The 18,039-nt window shown below is 40.0% G+C and overlaps 3 protein-coding genes and 2 long non-coding RNA genes across 9 annotated transcripts; 1 reads left to right on the top strand and 4 right to left on the bottom strand.

The window, feature by feature from the left end:
* Positions 1 to 1,642: 1,642 nt before the first annotated feature.
* LOC103980785 (transcription initiation factor IIE subunit beta) lies at positions 1,643 to 6,843 on the top strand. 5 transcript variants are annotated; one of them, XM_065146891.1, is made up of 6 exons: positions 1,643 to 2,179; positions 2,314 to 2,426; positions 3,973 to 4,227; positions 4,853 to 4,984; positions 5,737 to 5,853; positions 6,293 to 6,843. In XM_065146891.1, the coding sequence occupies exons 3-6, from the start codon at positions 3,973 to 3,975 to the stop codon at positions 6,635 to 6,637; spliced, it is 849 nt and encodes a 282-aa protein (XP_065002963.1). In that variant the 5' UTR covers positions 1,643 to 2,179; positions 2,314 to 2,426; the 3' UTR covers positions 6,638 to 6,843. The 5 variants fall into 5 exon arrangements, with proteins under 5 accessions (XP_065002963.1, XP_009395559.2, XP_065002964.1 ...); XM_009397284.3 differs by having other exon boundaries at positions 2,314 to 2,440; XM_065146892.1 differs by lacking the exon at positions 2,314 to 2,426 and having other exon boundaries at positions 1,643 to 2,159.
* A 446-nt stretch (positions 6,844 to 7,289) lies between these two features.
* LOC135635660 (uncharacterized) lies at positions 7,290 to 8,657 on the bottom strand. The gene is made up of 2 exons (XR_010495688.1): positions 8,350 to 8,657; positions 7,290 to 7,911 (listed from the first exon to the last, which is right to left on the bottom strand). It is a non-coding gene; the product is annotated as an uncharacterized LOC135635660 (long non-coding RNA).
* Positions 8,658 to 9,824: 1,167 nt separating this feature from the next.
* LOC108952670 (uncharacterized) lies at positions 9,825 to 12,362 on the bottom strand. Its single transcript, XR_001977756.2, has 2 exons — positions 11,742 to 12,362; positions 9,825 to 10,221 (listed from the first exon to the last, which is right to left on the bottom strand). It is a non-coding gene; the product is annotated as an uncharacterized LOC108952670 (long non-coding RNA).
* An 898-nt stretch (positions 12,363 to 13,260) lies between these two features.
* On the bottom strand, positions 13,261 to 14,064 carry LOC103980783 (ethylene-responsive transcription factor 3-like). The gene has a single exon (XM_018825296.2). The coding sequence runs from the start codon at positions 13,978 to 13,980 to the stop codon at positions 13,399 to 13,401; it is 582 nt and encodes a 193-aa protein (XP_018680841.2). The 5' UTR covers positions 13,981 to 14,064; the 3' UTR covers positions 13,261 to 13,398.
* Positions 14,065 to 15,385: 1,321 nt separating this feature from the next.
* LOC103981581 (uncharacterized protein At2g34160-like) lies at positions 15,386 to 17,161 on the bottom strand. Its single transcript, XM_009398331.3, has 5 exons — positions 16,944 to 17,161; positions 16,439 to 16,487; positions 16,088 to 16,150; positions 15,939 to 16,003; positions 15,386 to 15,858 (listed from the first exon to the last, which is right to left on the bottom strand). The coding sequence occupies exons 1-5, from the start codon at positions 17,145 to 17,147 to the stop codon at positions 15,769 to 15,771; spliced, it is 471 nt and encodes a 156-aa protein (XP_009396606.2). The 5' UTR covers positions 17,148 to 17,161; the 3' UTR covers positions 15,386 to 15,768.
* Positions 17,162 to 18,039: the final 878 nt, after the last annotated feature.

Here is an 18,039-nt window from a genome sequence, read left to right as displayed (position 1 = left end):
CTCCTGATTAAGACATTAAACTCAGTTGAACCTTTCAAAACGTTTGTTTTGTGATTCAGGACCCTTTGAAAACTAGTTCTTGTTATGATTCATCTCCCGGGAAGTAGCTAGTGATAGCAGTAATATCCACTCCATAGACTGAATGCAGAATTCATACATAAGTTTTCTGGTGATCAAAGCACAATGGTTTTTTTTTTTGTCTGTGCAATAATCTGTTACGACTGAGTGCTCCAAGTGGTCTAGTTATGATGTACATAATTTCGAATAGAAAATCCTGATTGGGAATTCTTTGTCTGGTTATTTGGAATAGTGCTGCTTGGAATTAATGTACTTCAATAGGAATGTTGCTTGGTAATTTCGAATAGTAATCTTCAGTTCTTGTTAGGCAAGAGTTGCATGATTGACAATCACCCAGTTATTCCTGATTTCATGGAAAACCAACAATATAGAAAATCTTGTTTCTAATCTTCATTTTTTGCCAGATTGAATTCATCACATTGTTTCTAATCAAAGCAAGTGGAATTTTGTAAATGTGGTACTCCAGTGCTTGCTCTGAAGATTCCCAGAAAGGTTCTTAGGATTCCTTAGTGCAAATATAATATTTTGTTACCCTTTTGAATCAGTTACTTTGCTCTGGTAAAATCCGAACAACTTAATAAACACAGGTTTTTATTTGGTGTCTTCCTTGCTTTTTTCGATGATTACAATTCCTCTCGTTTTTATTTTAATAGAGAAGGAAATGATTGTATATAGTCATTGACACAAAATGGTAAAAATACAAAGAAGCACGTCATAGGCGTCTTCAACAATATTAACTTTCTCTTTTTCAAAACAAAACAGGTTGTATTTATTGCAAAATCCAATATAAAGTTGAATGTGAACTTTCTTGTGCATTTTACATGAAAGATAATTACCATTGGGACTTTATCTTATGATGTTCCCTTAATTGATTTTTATCTAAGGTTTTTTTTGTCACTTTTGATCAAATTATCTTTATGTCACCAACACTACCACCGTCACTTCGTCTCTCTCATCAGTTGTCTCTTTGCTCCCTTTCTCCTCCCTCTCCACTCACCCTTTCTCGTGACGACTTGAGAGGGAGGAGTTTCCCGCTTGTCGTTCCCTGTGATGGGCAAAGAGAAAGGAGAGGAAGAAATCGATAGGAAAGGGTGGTGATGACGATCGAGAGGGAGAGGTTGAGACAAAGAAGCATTTTAATCAAAACAATAAAAGAAAAAATCCCTAAATAAAAATTAATTAGGAGGATATCATTCAAGAAAAGCCTAATAGTAAAAAAAAATTAGATGAAATGCTCAACTTTCTTCTAGTCAAAAATTTAAAATAATTCATGAAATAGAAGGAATATTGAAATAGGCTTTATCGATAAAAAAATATATATATATATATTAAAAATTATCTTTTTATTCAGTTTTTTCCGTGATTGATAAAAAATCTAAATCATTTTCATACTGATCGAACGTGCAGTGATGTCATGTTATGTTTTTCGTAATGTAACTAACAATATCATAATAAATAAAATTATTTATTTTATTTTTTATATTTATAATGATGATGTAATTTTTTTAATACGGGTTTTATGTAATTATCCCGTTATTTGATAATCGCATTCGTCATATTTCAGCAACCGAGACACCCCACATCGAGGCCGGCCCTTTCTGCCTTCCGCTGCTTGGCCGTGGATAACGAGAACAGCCCGGGCGGTGCATCGCGGTGGCCATCGGCTGCGGGATCCGGGAGCGTGCCGACGCCGAGGACGATCTCCACCTTTACCTCGCAGAGATCTCTCTCCCTACGCCGTAAGACCCAACTGATCTTTGCCACAGCCACGGCAGATTCTGCAAGGGCATAGGGTTTCTTCCACTACCGACGCCTGCTTTGTCCCCACCCTCCCTCTCGCTTTCTCCAGTGCCGATCCTCGGCCCGTAGCCACGCCCTCCCTGACGCTGAACGGCCCTCCCTAAATCGATCAGGACGAAGAGAGTAGTGGCGGCGAATATCCGTTCCATGCTTTGAGATTGGAGAAAACCACGTGTCCTCTTACCGATAAACACTCCTATTTTGTTCCCCTCTTCCCCCAATTGGATTTCAATTGCTCCTTCTCCCCTTCCTGGAGACCACTTGCGTCCCTGATTCATCAGGTTCAAATCGTTCACGACCCGTAAGCTTTTCCCCTCTTTTGGCCAGCTTTCCTCTTCCTTGATCGTGGATTCTGACCTTTGATGGGTCTGTAGGTTTACGACTCCTGTTTTGTGAATTAAGTCGATCTATCTTTCTTCCTCTTTTGATCTCTAGGTTATCGGGAACAATGATCGTTCCTGAACAAGCCTATAATTTTGTTATATGTATCGGTTTTATCGTCCCAGGCGGTGGTGATCACATGTTGTAGGGGATTATACTGTTGCGTGGTGAGTCAAGAAGGGTATGCTTCTCAAGTTCCACATGCTGTACTTGGTCTCTGTTGCATCTCCATATCCCTTGATCATTGCAGTGAGATACAACATGGTGAACTCCATTTCGATTGCATCTCCATATGTTAGCGTGTTACAGAATGTTACAACCTTTGGATCCTAATGTTTCTTCTTATATTAAATCCTAAAATTTATATTTGATTTTTTCCACAGATTATGTGGCTTGGGACTGTTCATCGTGGGGGTTTAGGGAACTTGGTCTCTGAACCACCAATTGTAGGCATTTTTTTGAGGATTTTGGGGCGTTAAAGCTTCTCGTGTTGTTGTTTTTGTAAAATTTTGTTTTATTACTAGAAACAGACTAGTGCAACAGGAATTTGTTTTCATATCCTATAATCTTGGCTGGTGTAAACCATAATTTCTAGAAACAGATTCTTATCTTGGTTGAGATATTTATTCTGGATCACAATATCTCTGCCATATCAAAGACACTGACTATATCTTGTTCGTGTTGATCAACCAACAAGCAATTTTTTTTTTTCAGATGATCATCATTAACAATAATTTCTAGTTTCATCTCTCTGTAGATTCTCAAAGTTGTCTTTCACTGTTTTGCATGTGTGTCTTTTAGAGTTTTTCTTGGAATTAACTTTTAGTTCTCTACCTTCTGTCACATTATAGAGATTCACTTGTTTCATTTCTCTATGGTTCATTTTAATTTAAAGAATAACATGTCAGTATTACTCGTGTCAAGATGTCCAGTCTTAAATTTCCATTTAGCTTGATCATTGTTGCTTTCTGCATGTTGACTCAATTTATGTAGCCAGACAAACAAGTTGTGATACAAACTGCAATATTCATGAACTAGTACAAAGAAATGCTAAACTTCACCTATCCACTTTTATGTAAGTGTTGATTGCATATTAAATAACTTCAACCTTGAAGTTTGGATCTCTGGGTATCCTTCCTGAAGCTCAATTATTGATGATGATCTGTCTTGTCTTCATTAAGTCGCATGTTTAACAATAGTTAGATGGCGACCCTTTACACAAATTACTTTCAAAACTCTATTACTAAAAGGTCGAGATTTGTGTTCCTTGTTAGTTCTAACCCATCCTTTTGCTGTATATGTTGTCTCATCCACATGCAGTGAAATTAACAGCATCACACTTTTTAAGCTGCAACCTCTGAGTAATCCTGATGGGTCTGGTGGACTTATTATCTAATTTTATAGACACCTTAGCATAAAACACTACAATAATGATACGTCTTCTTCTGATCATCTTGAAGCCTTCTCCCATTGGTGGTGGGTTTGGCTATGGATCACAACTCAAAATCCCTAAGGCTCTACTGATGATTGACTTCTAAGATTTAAATGTATTTATTCTTGGAAGACTTGCGAATCAATCAAATATGATTTAAACCCACATATTCAAAACTTGTCATGGCAAATTTGTTTGGATGCTTTGAATTAGAAGTTCTTTTATGCAATAATCACATAGTTCAGTTACTGTTTCATTCGTGATTTTTGGTCATTTCTCAGATGTCACTTCAGGAAAGCCTCAATAGATTTAAGCAACAACAGGAGAAATGCCAGTCAACTCTCAGCAGTATAGCAGCTCGAGCTGCACCTTCGAAGGCTGCTCAGCCATACAAAGCAACACCTTCATCAGCTCCTCCAAAAGTTATAGCATCAGTGAAGTTCTCAAATGATACAGAAAGGCTGCAACACATTAATGCAATTAGAAAGTCTCCTGTCGGTGCACAGCTTAAACGTGTTATTGACCTACTTTTTGAGGTATGATATTTTATTTCTATGAAGGTGGTAATTTACAAGTGTTGCCTCTTGAAATTTATGATTGTTCCTACTTTTTTTCTAGTAGTGTCCAAACATCTAATTTTATATGACTTTTATGTTTTGTTAGTTTTTCAAGGCGCTCTAATAGAAAATTATCAGGTTTGGTCATCATTGAAGAATTCTCATGTTACAAACCTTGTTGTGAAGAAAAGTTGACATATTAGGTCGATCATATGATCAACTGCTGACACTCATAAGGCCTCCATTACAGAAAGGAGTTAGCTGCTGATCCAATCATAATTAGTTGTGGAATATATTTATGCAACAAATGGCTTAAACAAAAACAATATGTGCAGTTCATTATGTGCAAACACATAGGAAATAAAAAAAATAAACAAGATGATTGCCTGGAAAGTTCATATTTTATAACTTGCTGCTTTTGTAAACAAATCAGAACCAAGAAACCCCTAAATTATTTTATGAGCAGGTTGGTAAGGCTGTTCTTTTGCCTTTTAACTATCGCGAGGTTGGGTTCGTAAAGAATACTTTGCTATGGAACATTGCATTATGGAACATTTTACACTCTTGGTCTGTGCTAATCTATGCCTCATTCCACCTTTTGCAGACAAGACAAGCATTCACACCAGAAGACATAAATGAAGCATGCTACGTTGATGTAAATTCTAATAAGGCCCTGTTTGATAGTTTGAAGAAAAACACTAAAGTGAAGTACGATGGGAAGCGCTTCTCCTACAAGGTATAAATCTTTTCTGTAAAAGGATCTCACATTTTGAAACCTTCTGCATCTCTTTAGAATGTGCTTCATGTACTTTTGATACTCTGCATGCATTCTTCTGGACTTATGTCCAACAGTCTACAGTTTGTTTAAAGATTCTTCAAGTTGATGAGTGCACCATCTCAGATAAATTACTGATCAAACAATTTGTTTCAAGATTCCTAATTTTAACAATGTTTTGCATTTTTATTTTGGTTTTACAGTGAAGCTATGAGGTCTACGTAGCCATCATTACATATTCAGATATTTATGTGATGTTAAATATTTTTAACTCGATTATGGATATCTATATGGCTTAACGAACAACATAATAAGCTGGAGTTTAATATAGCAGACCTACAGTCAACCCAATAGATGTTTTGATTAAACATGTGTTTTAGGTGAAATATGCTTTTCTTTATGGGAATATGGTAAGAAGATATGTCCATGTCAGGATGCTCCGGTGTCTGATACTTATCTGTGATTTATAATGATACTTTGAAATTGAATGATTTAGGTATTGACTTTTCATTGTACCAGACATGCATTTTCCATTTTGTTACCTCACCTGTATATGTGAACGTAATATAGGTTGTTATCTAGAATCTTGGAAAACAATGATATGCACCAGGATTGAGCCAGTTGCTTCCTTGTGCTTTTATGTTTACAAGCTTCTGAGCACTACACTTTTTTTATCGAGGTTCATGAAGTAATGTGTTTTGGATCTTGGGCAGTCCAAGTATGATATAAAGGGAAAAGATCAACTGCTTTCACTGGTTAGAAAGTACCCAGAGGGGCTACAAGTTGTGGAGGTCAAAGATTCATATCCATCTGTTTTGGAAGACTTGCAGGTACTGTACTAAATTGTAGTTATTTGAGCTGCACATATTTTGGTTTTGCCTCAACCATTAACCTTGATAAGTTGTTTTTAGTGTTATGGCGCACGTTCTTGTAGTTTGGTGCCTGATATTTTTTTATTATGTTTTACTATTGTTAGGTTTAACTTTCTGAAATTGAGTAATTCGGTCTCAGATACTGGTTTTCTTCGGAACTTTCTTATCCAAAACCTATAGAGATCAAGACGATGAATATGGTTTTGTTCTTTGATCAAAGGGTGGCAAGTGCTTTTTGGTTCGGAGTAACTTTTGTATGATACACGAATTTTACATGTCATGGAAATAGTGACGCTCATTGGAGTGTTGCTTTGGTTATCAGATATGGATGGCGACAAATCAATTTCATGACATTTTTCTTCCTGTGAATAAAGCCATATTGCTTGTTCACTTGCAGGCTTTGAAGGCGGCTGGCCAGGTCTGGCTATTGTCCAACATGGACTCTCAGGAGGACATTGTCTACCCAAATGACCCTAAGGTGATGATCAAGGTGGATGATGATTTAAAGCAGCTCTTCCGTGGAATCGAGTTGCCAAGGGACATGGTCGACATCGAAAAGGAGCTTCAGAAGAACGGCATGAAACCCGCCACCAACACCGCAAAGAGGCGGGCGATGGCGCAAGTTCATGGTGTCACCTCCAAGCCCAAACCGAAGAAGAAACGTGAAATCACCAAGAGGACCAAGCTGACCAACGCCCATCTTCCGGAGCTCTTTCAGAACCTGAACGTTCCGGATTCTTGATGCCGATCTGGACCTCTCTATCGATTTCAAAGGCGGTAATGCTTGAATTACTTTATTGTCTAATAGATGCATGCAATAATTACCATAGAATCTATTTGCGTTTATGATTGGATGTATTTTTCATTGCGGAGATATGTTAGATACTGGTCTTTTATATTGCTTCGATAGATGATGAAGAAGCCATGTCTGTCTACCGTTCCATTGAATACCTTCTTCCTTTTCCAAATGAAATCCCTGGTGTGAATCTTCCCCATGCAATAATTAATACTTTCATGGTGTGAGTGAATCAATCATTCGGTCTCTGAGAAAGCAGAGTAAATTTTATTTCCTTCCTTTTTCTAAAACTATTTATTATTAAAAATATCCTAAAAATCATATTATTAAGTAGAAATAATCTAGGTTTGGACGATATGATCGGTACGCAAACTATGGTAAATCGGAAGGTATTGTTTGCTATGCCGATATGCTGCTTGTAAGACTTTCTTTTTTGTTTTCTTAGTGTCTTTCTTTTATAGAATAATAAAAATATAATCCCAAACAATTTCTTTTTTATTTTTATTTTTATTTTTTTCAAAAACCCGATGCATTGAATGTCCATACCGATAACCCTAATCAGTACCGGTAGATGAAATTATGAATCTTAGAAATAATATAACGAAAAAAGTTCAGCTACACCATTTCAAACTATAAATGAACACGACAAACTTCTTGGGATACAACAACCGTTTTGATGTCCATAATAATAACAGTGAGATACGGTATTACTCTTTCGAACCAACAGTAGATCACAAAATAATAACAGAAAACAATCAAGGAACGAAGGCATCAATCAACCCTGATCTGAAACACATTAGTTGCCAAGTACTGGAATCCAGTCACGGGCTAGTTAACTATCCACGATATTAATGATGAAACTTACTCTCTGCACCTTTTCTGAGATGAATCAGTATTTCCATATGTTTGTTAACGCTACCTTCGGATAATCTTTGACTCTGCCTCTCTTTTTCATCATCTTTTGTGCGAGATCAAGCTTCAATTTATCTTTCATTGATTTCTGGAAGACCATAAACATGGTTTTCATGGAGGTAAAGATGCCATGGAATTTGATAATTTCACCTGAACTGCTCGTTGCAAAAGGAACTCTACTCCATAAAGCTATCATCCTACGTCATATGGATGACATTGCAATTAGAAAGGCATCCGAGGAGCAGTTACTAGCTCGAACTCGATAGGCGAAGGAAAGGTTCGAGACTTGCCAGGAGATGTTCTCTTCCCTGAGAGTAGATAGGAAAAATTTGAGAGTAGCTCAATCAAACATTATAACACCACGTTGAAACGCCCCAAAGTTAAAATGAGGAAAACAGTCACTCCTGTGATGGATTTGTTCGATGCCCAGTCAAATGTGATGGATTTGTTTCGTTAACCACTTGCCAACCGGCATCAATGGGCGAGGGTTTAGATGCTCAGATGTTACGTATAGAAGATCGGAAAGATAACCCAAGAACCAGTCCAGATCTAGGGTTTATCTTCAACATGATGGGATTTCCAAGTTCTCAGATCGAAAAGAAAAGAAGGCACGGAACAAAAGCAAGCCGACATTCGAACAGAGCACATCGAAACCCAAAAAATTGCAGATCAGAACGACACGACATCCTCTAAAGATGCAAGCTCAAAACCCACTTCGATCCGAGAAAGGAAGAAGATGGTCGTACGGTTCGAGGGCGAGAGGAGGCCGCCGAGGAAGGAGCGTCGCTCCGGCTTCCATTTTGTCGGAGAAGCCATTCCGTTACCCGATCGTCCTCTCAGATGCAGAGGGGATGTTACGACGAGAGGGTCTGCCCCACAGATGCAGAGGTGAGGATAGGAAAAATATACAAAAGCCTATAACAAACCGTTCGTACCAAAACATCCTGTCATCCAAACCGTCAATATAATAGGATAAAAATATATACTATCGGTTCATATGGACGGTTTAGATGACAGGAGGAATTAAAACGGATGGTTCTAAATTAATCCCTCACGTTCCCAATGCACAGTTGCATTGCGTAGAATCCGAGAAAAGAATATAAAAACAATTGGTATCCGCTCCAACCATGCACCTAACCAAGACTTTCCTCGCTCACATCTTTATCGTTAATTGTGCTTGCGGTTTAAGTTTAGACCATAAGATCAGCTCTCTTTAGCTCTTTCTTAAGCACCTTTAGATCTTTTCTTGAGCCCTTTGAAAATTCAATCATGAAAACTCAAGAAAGCTAGTACATCAACGTCCATGCTAAGTCGGACATTATTGATACAATGATCAAAATTAAGTCAGACATATTCAAGTATCACCTCAAAAAGATCCGAAACCCTAATGGCTCCTTATATGTCATATGTAAATATTGTACCAAGTTTTGTTCAAAAAAAAAAAAAAGAATGATATGAAACATTTTGAAAGTATATTGAAAAAAAACATCTAATGCAAGTCGACGATGAAAGGAGTCAAACATTTCCAATCTTAGCCAAGTTGTAAGACAAAACTAGTAACTCCATTGTCGACAATAACCGTCGAGCAAGTCTTTAACATGAGAAGACGAATCCGAGATAAAACCAAAACGACCATGACTCCTGAATTAATGAAAGCTCTCTCGATGATTAGACAAGGACGATGAAACGAAAACAATAGATCATCCGTAAAGAAAATAACATCTCCTTCGACCTATGAATCGAAGAGATTATCAGAACCGAAACGTACGTCTAGAACCAATAATGATGGTGATTAATTTTTTTTATAATTTTACTTAATTCTATATCAAGTTTTTTGTTATATCTTTACACATTTACACTCAAGTCATTATGGATATACATTAATTTTTTAATTTAAAATAAAATTATGATTTTTATTATAATTTTTTTTTAAAAAAATGCTAGTAGTGAAGTCTGAGTTGATTTATGTATATATACACATATAATATAATCATAGTCGTTAAAAAGATATTAATAAAAATTATAATTTTCAACTAATAGACAAGAAACAACCGCTAACAACAAGAGCATGTACCTAAACTTGGTGGGATAATTCAGAATTGCTCTGATCCAAGATCTAATAACTTGAGGAAATACTAATCTTATATGCATGAGATAGCATGACGTAGAAGCTAAATTTTCACTCAGTGTTAACTATTTGCAATTCTAGGGCTAAAAATAATTCAATAAAATAATTGAACCAAGATGGACTTCATTTGAACCTGACACTATGGGGAAGACACAAGTGTTAGTCCTGCCAAAGACCAACCTTCGTTCAAGAAATGACAGATAAAACAGGGTTTGACCTGGCATATAGGCTTACCTTAAGCAAGATTTATGATCCATCCACGGTTCTACATCCTTCAGCATTTCCTGGAACTGAAATTTATGGATTTTGCACTGTCAATGCAAGCAAAGGCATAAACAACTCCATGAACTCTTCAGAATCTGATTTATATGTCCACAAACTCTGTTCCAGTGATATGAAGACATCAGTGTCCTTTTATGGATCAGCAACAGTTTCCTCCAGCATTTATAGTGCTTACCTTGTTCGATTGGTGGTGCTTAGGATCAGTACCCTGCAGCATGAGAAACTACACCATCATAATTAGCTGTTCAGTGCTAGAAGATTTTTCTTCTTATAACAAGTGATGTGTTTCCTCCTAATCTAAATAATTTTCATTTTGATAACCTACATAAAAGGATTTTGTGACAAGTACTCATGTTTCATGTCCTAGATAAATTTTAGGAAGATACAAGTTGATAAGTAGCAGTCCTCCATTTTCTCATCCACAATGAGTTATAATATGGTATATGACAAATTATAGTACAAAGGACTCACAAAGCAACACTAATGAGGTATGTATGCTTATTCTTTACATTTTACATCATTGACATGGATTCTACAGCTATTCATTTGTGACCAAAGCATTAGGCTTCATTGTTATTTCGAGGAATACCAGAAAGTCTAGCTCAAGTTTTTTTTACATGTCTACACTTGTGGTCGAAGAACCATGTCAAAAAAAAGAAAAAAAAAGAAACACTTAATTGTAAACATTGATTCATCGAGGACTGATAAAGGTATAAAGAGACGACGTCCTTATTAAATTATTCCAGTAATTGGAATATCCATAGTCTAAAATATCAAGCTTTATATATCAGAAAAAAGTGGACTAGATTGGCTTCTGACGTATACCTGTGACAAGAAATTAACACATCAAAGAATAACAAATAAATCAAGCATTATTATTTATGTATTAAGGATATATGGAACTTCTCATGCAAGAAGATTAGACTAAATTAACCAACCAAACTTGCAATCTGCAACAGCCAAACCAATGGAAGAAGAGGTCCTACCAACACACTTCAACAACTAAAGTAGTGATGGGCTTAAGGAAAACTCATGGAAGACCAAAAAATCTTTTAAACCTGATCAACAACAGAATGAAGGATCATTAACAAGTCTAGAACAAGAAAGATGCATCCAAGAAGAGATTACTGCTACTAGGAGCCAAGTCTAGATATGATGTAATAATGTGTACTAATGATTCCAGTGACAATTAGGTTAGACACTTGCAGATGGAGTTACCAGTTCTGGACAAATTAGGAAAACTATTTCACAGTTTTCACCTGCCAAGCTTATGACTAAAGTAGATTAGGAATGAAGTATATTAAAAATAAGAAGAGATCAATATACAGTATTTGCATCACAATATCCAAGGGAAGAAATGATGATAATGAAGCATGCATTTTACAGATAAATCTTCCTTCGATCCTAAGGATCGAAAAATAAGAGAAGAAAAGTTCACATTGTTCCTAGAAACTGAACTATTTGACTTAAGAACCCTAAGGCACATATCCCCATTTCGCGTAAAAGATGCACAAAGAAGATTGAAGAAAAATGAACTATTTTCACAGACAAAATCTGAAATGTATCTACGAAACAACTCCAATCTTTTTCTTGAAATTGCACTATAGCAGTAGGATTTTATACCATGATTTAGGTTACTGGCATCCATATTTTGCAATCCCTATAAAAATTTGCTCATGAAAAGATCAAATCGATATCCGAGAAGCCTAAGCAGTGATCAATACCAACCTTGCCGCCAGACCCTATTGCTTCCCCCCGCTTAGCCGCCGCCGGGTGCTCCGCTTCCATGGCTGCAGCACCGAATCCTGGAACCTAGAAGGCGTTGACAATGGCCTCCTCCTCCCCTTCCGTTTCAGGTCAGCTTCAACTCTGATATTCGGATCCTCCTTCCTCATCTCGATGCCGTCTTGCTTCCGTTCCTCCTGTCCAACTCCATCGCCATCAATGTGCTCCATCTGCAAAGCTGTGTCCCCAAAGACTTCAATGACAGCCAACACCAAGAGGTCGAGGCCTTGGCAACGGCTCGAGGAATCATTCGAAAGAGGAGAAATCGATGGAGAAGACAGGGGCGGGGTGGGATTCGGATTGGAACTGGAGCTCAAAGGTGGAGTCTCTGAGGCTCGAATTCTCATTTGGAATGGCTTTCTTCCGATCGGAAGACTCCGGAATAATTGGTGCAGGAGACAGATGAGACTTTGGAGATCCCAATTGGGTGAGGAGATCGGAGAAGGAAGCCGAGGTCGATGGAAGATTCAGACGAGCAGCAGCGAAACCGAAGGGTGGAATGGATGTGCTTTATTCGTATGCTTGAAGTGTTGGAAGCGACGCCCGTGTCTAATGCTGCTTCTGTTTTTGGTGTTTCTGTCTCTGAAAACAACAAACGTAGGGTCTGTTTTCTCTCTTCTTTTTAAGAGTTGGATGGAGAAAGATCAGAGTTAAAGAAAAGAGTTCCTAATTTTCTTGTCTTTGCTTCTGAATTTTTTTGGAACCAAAAGGTTATTCTTGTCCAAGATTTTTAAAGAGAGAAACAATTTAAAATTCAATAAATCATATTCATATTATTTGATACATGAAGTGGGTTTGGACCCAAAATTTATAAGGTGTTGGAGTAATTGATGAAGTGAGATCATAATATTATTATCGTTGAATTATGAGATTGGAAATATAATCATTATGCGTTTAGGTGTTAAAAATAAAATAAAAAAATTAAAGAAATATTTAAAAAAACCATGACCGTTGAAATCACCACCGTCCATGTTGACGTTGACGGGCACTTATTTAATTTTATTTTCCAGTGGACAAAAATTACCATAAAATAACAATAATCAACAGCAGCACGTGCTAACGAAAGGGATATTTCAGTGCTACGATCGGGTCAAAGGTAGCACGGTTTGACCGAGGGAAGGCAGAAAAAGCGGGAGGGAAGGAAAGCTGGTGGGCGCCCGCACGCCTCAGCCGCGCTCTGCTTGCTGCCCGAGGAAAAGCCGGACCTGCTCGCCGCGGCCTTACACGGCGCGTCTCTCGGATGGCCGCTCGCTGTTCTCTACTTTGCACTTTTAAGTCGGCAGTTGGTGTCTCAGCGCCTCGGCGCCTTCATCGGTCGTGTCGTGGAGCCCGCGACACACTTGGAGAGCCACTTAACTGGGACAGAAAGAATCTGTCGGCCATTACCGATCAAAAGAGAAGAAAGGCATGCTAGTGAGTCGGACGAGTTAACCCGGCGATTCGAATGACAAGCCCGCAAAAGTAGCCCCATCTTCTCTTTTTTCTCGTAAATAAATTGATAAGAACTGTACAAACCCGAGAAAAAGGGTTACAAAAATAAAAATAAAAAAACCAAACGGTTAAAAAGAGGAGAAGGGCGAGATGGGCCGTCGGATCTATCTCAGAAGAGAGGAGCGGGTAGATTTAGATCAAAGGAGAAGGGCTGCTTCTGCTTCGCCGCCTCCGCCTCGTCTTCCACCTTCCTCCCCATGGCCGCCCCCAGCGCCTTCTCCATCTCCTGGTCTCCCCTCGTTGCCACCTCAACCGTTCCCAAACGGTACCCCAAGCACCCAGATCCGCCGCCCGCCAGAGCCGGCGGAGGGCCGATGGTCAGATCGCGCCCATCCAGCGCCGATCGCCAGCGTGGCACCGCCCCCCAACTGATCTGCGGCCCGGAGGACTGGATCCCGTGGTCGCCGGGGCAACCGAAGTTGGTTTTCGCCTTGGGCCCACGGAGGCTGCGGGCAGCCTCGTCGTAGGCTCGCGCCGCCTCCTCCGCCGTGTCGAAGGTCCCTAGCCACTTGCGCGTCTTCTTCCATGGGTCCCGGATCTCCGCCGCGAACCGCCCCCACGGCCGCTTCCTCACCCCTCGGAAGTGCGTCTCCGTCACCTCGCCACCCAGCACCGCCGTCGATCCCTTGTTCTCGGCGGCGGCGGCGGCGGCGAACCCGCCCTTCCTCAGCCGCAGCGTCTCCAGCGCCATCGTTACAAGAGGATCGTGAGGGGGAACAGGGATGAAGCTCGGGCGGCTATTTATAGCGAAGTAGACGGTCTTCCTTCCGCCCGACAGGTATTCGGCTTAATTCCCGATTTATTCGCCATTTATTATTTTGCTTTAAATTAAACACGGACGCCATTAATAAGCGTGCGGAGGCGTTCGCGTGGGGTGTCTACGCGCATTCAATGGACGACGTTAACGTGCGCCCGTTTGCTATATTATATTATCTCAATCGTCGTTACATACCTGCGTTATTATTGGAGCAGTAGGCGGGCTCCATCTGTGCCCCCAATTACGAGGCAGGTGGGTGAGGGGTTACGGCGCGAGAGGCATGAGAGGTACTATCATGTTTAGACGGGTATCAACGGAGGGAAAGGAACGGGACGACGACCGCCGTCTATCACACGGCTGGCGTGGTGGGGACCATGGAGCTCCCGGAGTTTGGATAAAGAAGGGGAAAATTGAAGTACGCAGTGATACGGAGCACGTGCGCGTACTAGTACGATGTGGGCCACTGATACGTAAACAAAGGCGAGGGATGGAACCAAAATGGAATAATTAAAAGTGAGGGAGGCGCGTTCTCCGTGCGGGAGCGCGGGAGGGTAGGGCTCCACGCGGGCTCAGAGACGGGCAGAAAGGGGAATTAAGAAGAGAACCGATTTACTACCCGGTTAGCCGCCCTTGAACGGACGTACCCGTCTTTTGATTGGGGAAAGCAGGAAAGGTCGGTGTCCTGTGGTTTAAGAGTCTACTTGCTGTTCTGAGGATGTACCTGGCTTGTCTGCTACTCGATGTCGGTAAGCGTTCAGATTGGATTTAATTAAGCCACTTAAACCACGTTCTGATACCGTTTGTGGACCTTAGACGTAGATCCAAGTCGGATTGCGGTTCGGTGTCCGAATAATTATTCTGATCTCGTCATTTTTAATATGAGATAAAATAAATCGATAGAGGGTCATTTGTAGGAGGAATTGATATCATCTTGGGATCCAATTTTAGGGTCGTTCCCAGTAGCGTGCTCTGCAGTGGAACCCTCCCCCCCCCCCCCCGCCCGGTGGTCCCAGTCTAACGGGTAACGTACGCAGGAAACAGGCAAGTTTGACAACTTGAGTGGCAAATGTGGTCCACCGAGCGCTCCTCCCTCTTTAATGCTGGCTGGAAGATGCCCCTCTGGCTTAGCCTACAGGCATTTCCAGCTTTTTGAAGGCGCGACTGGGCCTTTGCAAGTCGAATTTTAATCACACCACATTAACTAACTATGCTTTAATATTTGTTAGGTTGTCACCTGGATTGATCGGTGTGATTCACATGTACTCATTTGTTTGCACTCGAAAAATCTTGAGACGGTGTTGGAATATCCAGAACAAGATCATTCTTTACGGAGCTGTCATAAACATAATTATTTGACTATTAATTCTAGTTGGATATGATAATTAATTAGCGATCATAACAAGTTGAATGCTACCCGCAAGTTTATGCAAGCAAGTTTGCGCGCGCACACAAAGTTTGGGGGGAGCCTTTTCCTTTCTCCTTTTAATCAATCAAAATCATTCGTTTCCAAGGTAGTGTGAACGGGTACAAGGAGTACCAAGATTCATGCTGACATTGGAGTTACACAAATCTGAAGCGCTCAGAGGGGAAGAAAAGAGAAAACAGAACACTTATTCTATGGTATGACATTCTCCTCATCCATGTCAGCAGCACCGACAGGAAGCCTCGTGCTATTTACAGTAACAACCACCAGCACCAGCCAGCTGCTAATTCCCTCCTCCATCACTCTTCTGCTTCAGTTGCCTGTCGAACTACTTTGTTGGTAGAGACAAGGTGATTAAAATTCTCCGTCTTTCCAAGCAGTATCTCAATCTGCATAAAAGGACAAGAACGTATTACAAACACAACAACGAGGATCACTTTTGATATATTTGTGTCGCAGAGTAGGGCACCTTGGCCTTCCGAACTAGGCGGCCCTTAGCTTCATCTTTGGTGCCGACCGTGGAGGTTTGGATCTCTGCACTCGTCAAAAAGTGGTTTTGTGAGTGAGTTTTAATTTCACACGAGGGATTAAAGATTTGGTTCCATGTTGTGTGCTCACTCTTCTCGGTGGCAAGTCCATTGTTCTTCAAAATCTCAGCGACAGTGACGACCGTGCCAATTGCTATTGTAGAAGATTTTGCCAAGATTTAAAAGGAAACACAAATTTGCTGAAATATATCTCCTTATTTTAAGAACATGTGATGAAGGGTTAGAGCAAGATGTGCAGAACAGTGATAATAATTAGCGATTTCAGTGACAAGAGATAAGCATAGCGTTCTTATCACTTTCTGACTAATTTCCTTTCATTTCGTTGGAACTTCCAAAATGAAATGATCCGAAGAAAAGAAAGAACAGAAAGAAGAGAACATATCTGTCTGTGAAGGGACCGGATCGAGTTAAAAACCATTACCCATGCCTAGTGCAGAGAGCTCAATCTCATTGTGCTGCTGCATATACCTCTGCAGTCAGAAACAACAGAAGAGGATCACAAGATATTCCACATCAGAGACACACAAAATTCTACGAAGATGCAACAGATTTCTATATTTGAATCATAAAGGAAATGACAAGAAAAATAAATTGCAGAATGCAGGCCAAAGGATCCAAGTTTCTGTTCCAGCAAAACAAGACGAGATTGAATCTCATCCACCGTAGACCGATTCCATCGATAAGATAACATCAAAATAACACATCAGAATACTGATTCCCCCAAAGAATCACACAGAGACATCATAGTAGGTGCACATCGAAGGATCTCCATTGTAGATCCTTCTATGTGCACAGAGACATCCAACGCTATGCTGCATCAAGAAGGGCACAACTGCTAATAGAAGAAGCAAAACCCACGAGTTCAGACTACATCCGAAAAAAATCTGAGATGAGATCAAAGCCCTAATTCCACATTGAGGCGATACCTTGGCGAGATTGACGTAGAAGAAGAGCGGCTTCTTGTTGGTGGAGACCTGGATGCGGTTCCGCTTGCTCCGCCCCACCGCCACCACCTCCGCCGCTTCCGGCTCATTTACGACCGCCGCTTCCGGCTCATTTACGACCGCCGCTTCCGGCTCGTTTACGACCGCCGTTGCCGTTGCCGTTGCCGTCGCCGTCGCCGTCGCCATCTCTCTCCCCCTTTCTTCCCCTCTCAGCTCTAAAGGAAACAATGGCGACAACCACGCCACGAACGCGCTTATATAGAACTCGATGGACCAAACACTTTCCGCCACGTGGTCAAGCGATTTCTTGGCGGTTAACGGCCGCAAGATGCAGTTTCGTTGGTTGCAATTATTCGCATGACGAAATAGACCCTCTTTATTTGGTTCAACCCGAATCGAAACGAATCGGGCCGATGCATATCGATTCGATCAAAGAACGATATCGGACCAAATTAGACTATTTATGGAAGTTGATATCAGATTAATATTTAGAATATTATTTTATTAATGAAATATACTTGATTTGTAAATTCAAAATTTTGGTAGGATTTCATTGCAAGACTCCTCCCTCCCTCGAGTCAACATTGGTTATTATGTGGCACTACTTAGTTAGAGGGGATTGGATGGTCCTCCTCTTGCCTAGCATTACTATTTTTGAGTCATAGAGGATCCGATTCCCATGGTGTTCATATGTCATATACTTAATTGTTTGCACAACATAGTAAAATTTTGGATATACAAATATTATCATTTATCCTCGTCAAAAATTTTACCTCCTACTAGTTAGTAGTAGTACATGAAGATATGATGAATACAAAATATATTATTTTATTCTTCTCCCTTGATAGATTTAGAATATGTAGTTCGTCTAATAATTTATAATCATATTAAGATTTTAGTTATATGATTAATAATCCAAAAGTATAAGTTATGAGCAAAAGATCAAATATATTTATAAGGCATCACAGTTTTAAAGATATGGTACATAAATCAAGTATCGTATATTAATAGTGGGACATCTTGGTCTTTATCTGTTAATTTCATTGAGTCTAAATCACTAATTCAAAATATAACTTAA

The sequence above is a fragment of the Musa acuminata genome, chromosome BXJ3-4, assembly GCF_036884655.1.
Source record: "Musa acuminata AAA Group cultivar baxijiao chromosome BXJ3-4, Cavendish_Baxijiao_AAA, whole genome shotgun sequence".
In the NCBI taxonomy this organism is placed as follows: Eukaryota; Viridiplantae; Streptophyta; class Magnoliopsida; order Zingiberales; family Musaceae; genus Musa; species Musa acuminata.
The sequence above is the reverse complement of the archived record's forward strand: the minus strand, read 5'-3'. Positions and strand labels throughout refer to the sequence as shown.

What these genes read in the sequence shown, in the direction of transcription:
- LOC103980783 (XM_018825296.2), bottom strand. Translation starts at nt 13,980, where the DNA reads ATGGCGCTGGAGACGCTGCGGCTGAGGAAGGGCGGGTTCGCCGCCGCC.
- LOC103980785 (XM_065146892.1), top strand. Translation starts at nt 3,973, where the DNA reads ATGTCACTTCAGGAAAGCCTCAATAGATTTAAGCAACAACAGGAGAAA. An exon ending in TTATTGACCTACTTTTTGAG is followed by an intron (nt 4,228 to 4,852) that starts GTATGATATTTT and finishes CACCTTTTGCAG; the next exon opens with ACAAGACAAGCATTCACACC. An exon ending in CTGTTTTGGAAGACTTGCAG is followed by an intron (nt 5,854 to 6,292) that starts GTACTGTACTAA and finishes GTTCACTTGCAG; the next exon opens with GCTTTGAAGGCGGCTGGCCA.
- LOC103981581 (XM_009398331.3), bottom strand. Translation starts at nt 17,147, where the DNA reads ATGGCGACGGCGACGGCGACGGCAACGGCAACGGCAACGGCGGTCGTA. An exon ending in TCTACGTCAATCTCGCCAAG is followed by an intron (nt 16,488 to 16,943) that starts GTATCGCCTCAA and finishes TTCTGACTGCAG; the next exon opens with AGGTATATGCAGCAGCACAA. An exon ending in GCTCTCTGCACTAGGCATGG is followed by an intron (nt 16,151 to 16,438) that starts GTAATGGTTTTT and finishes CTTCTACAATAG; the next exon opens with CAATTGGCACGGTCGTCACT.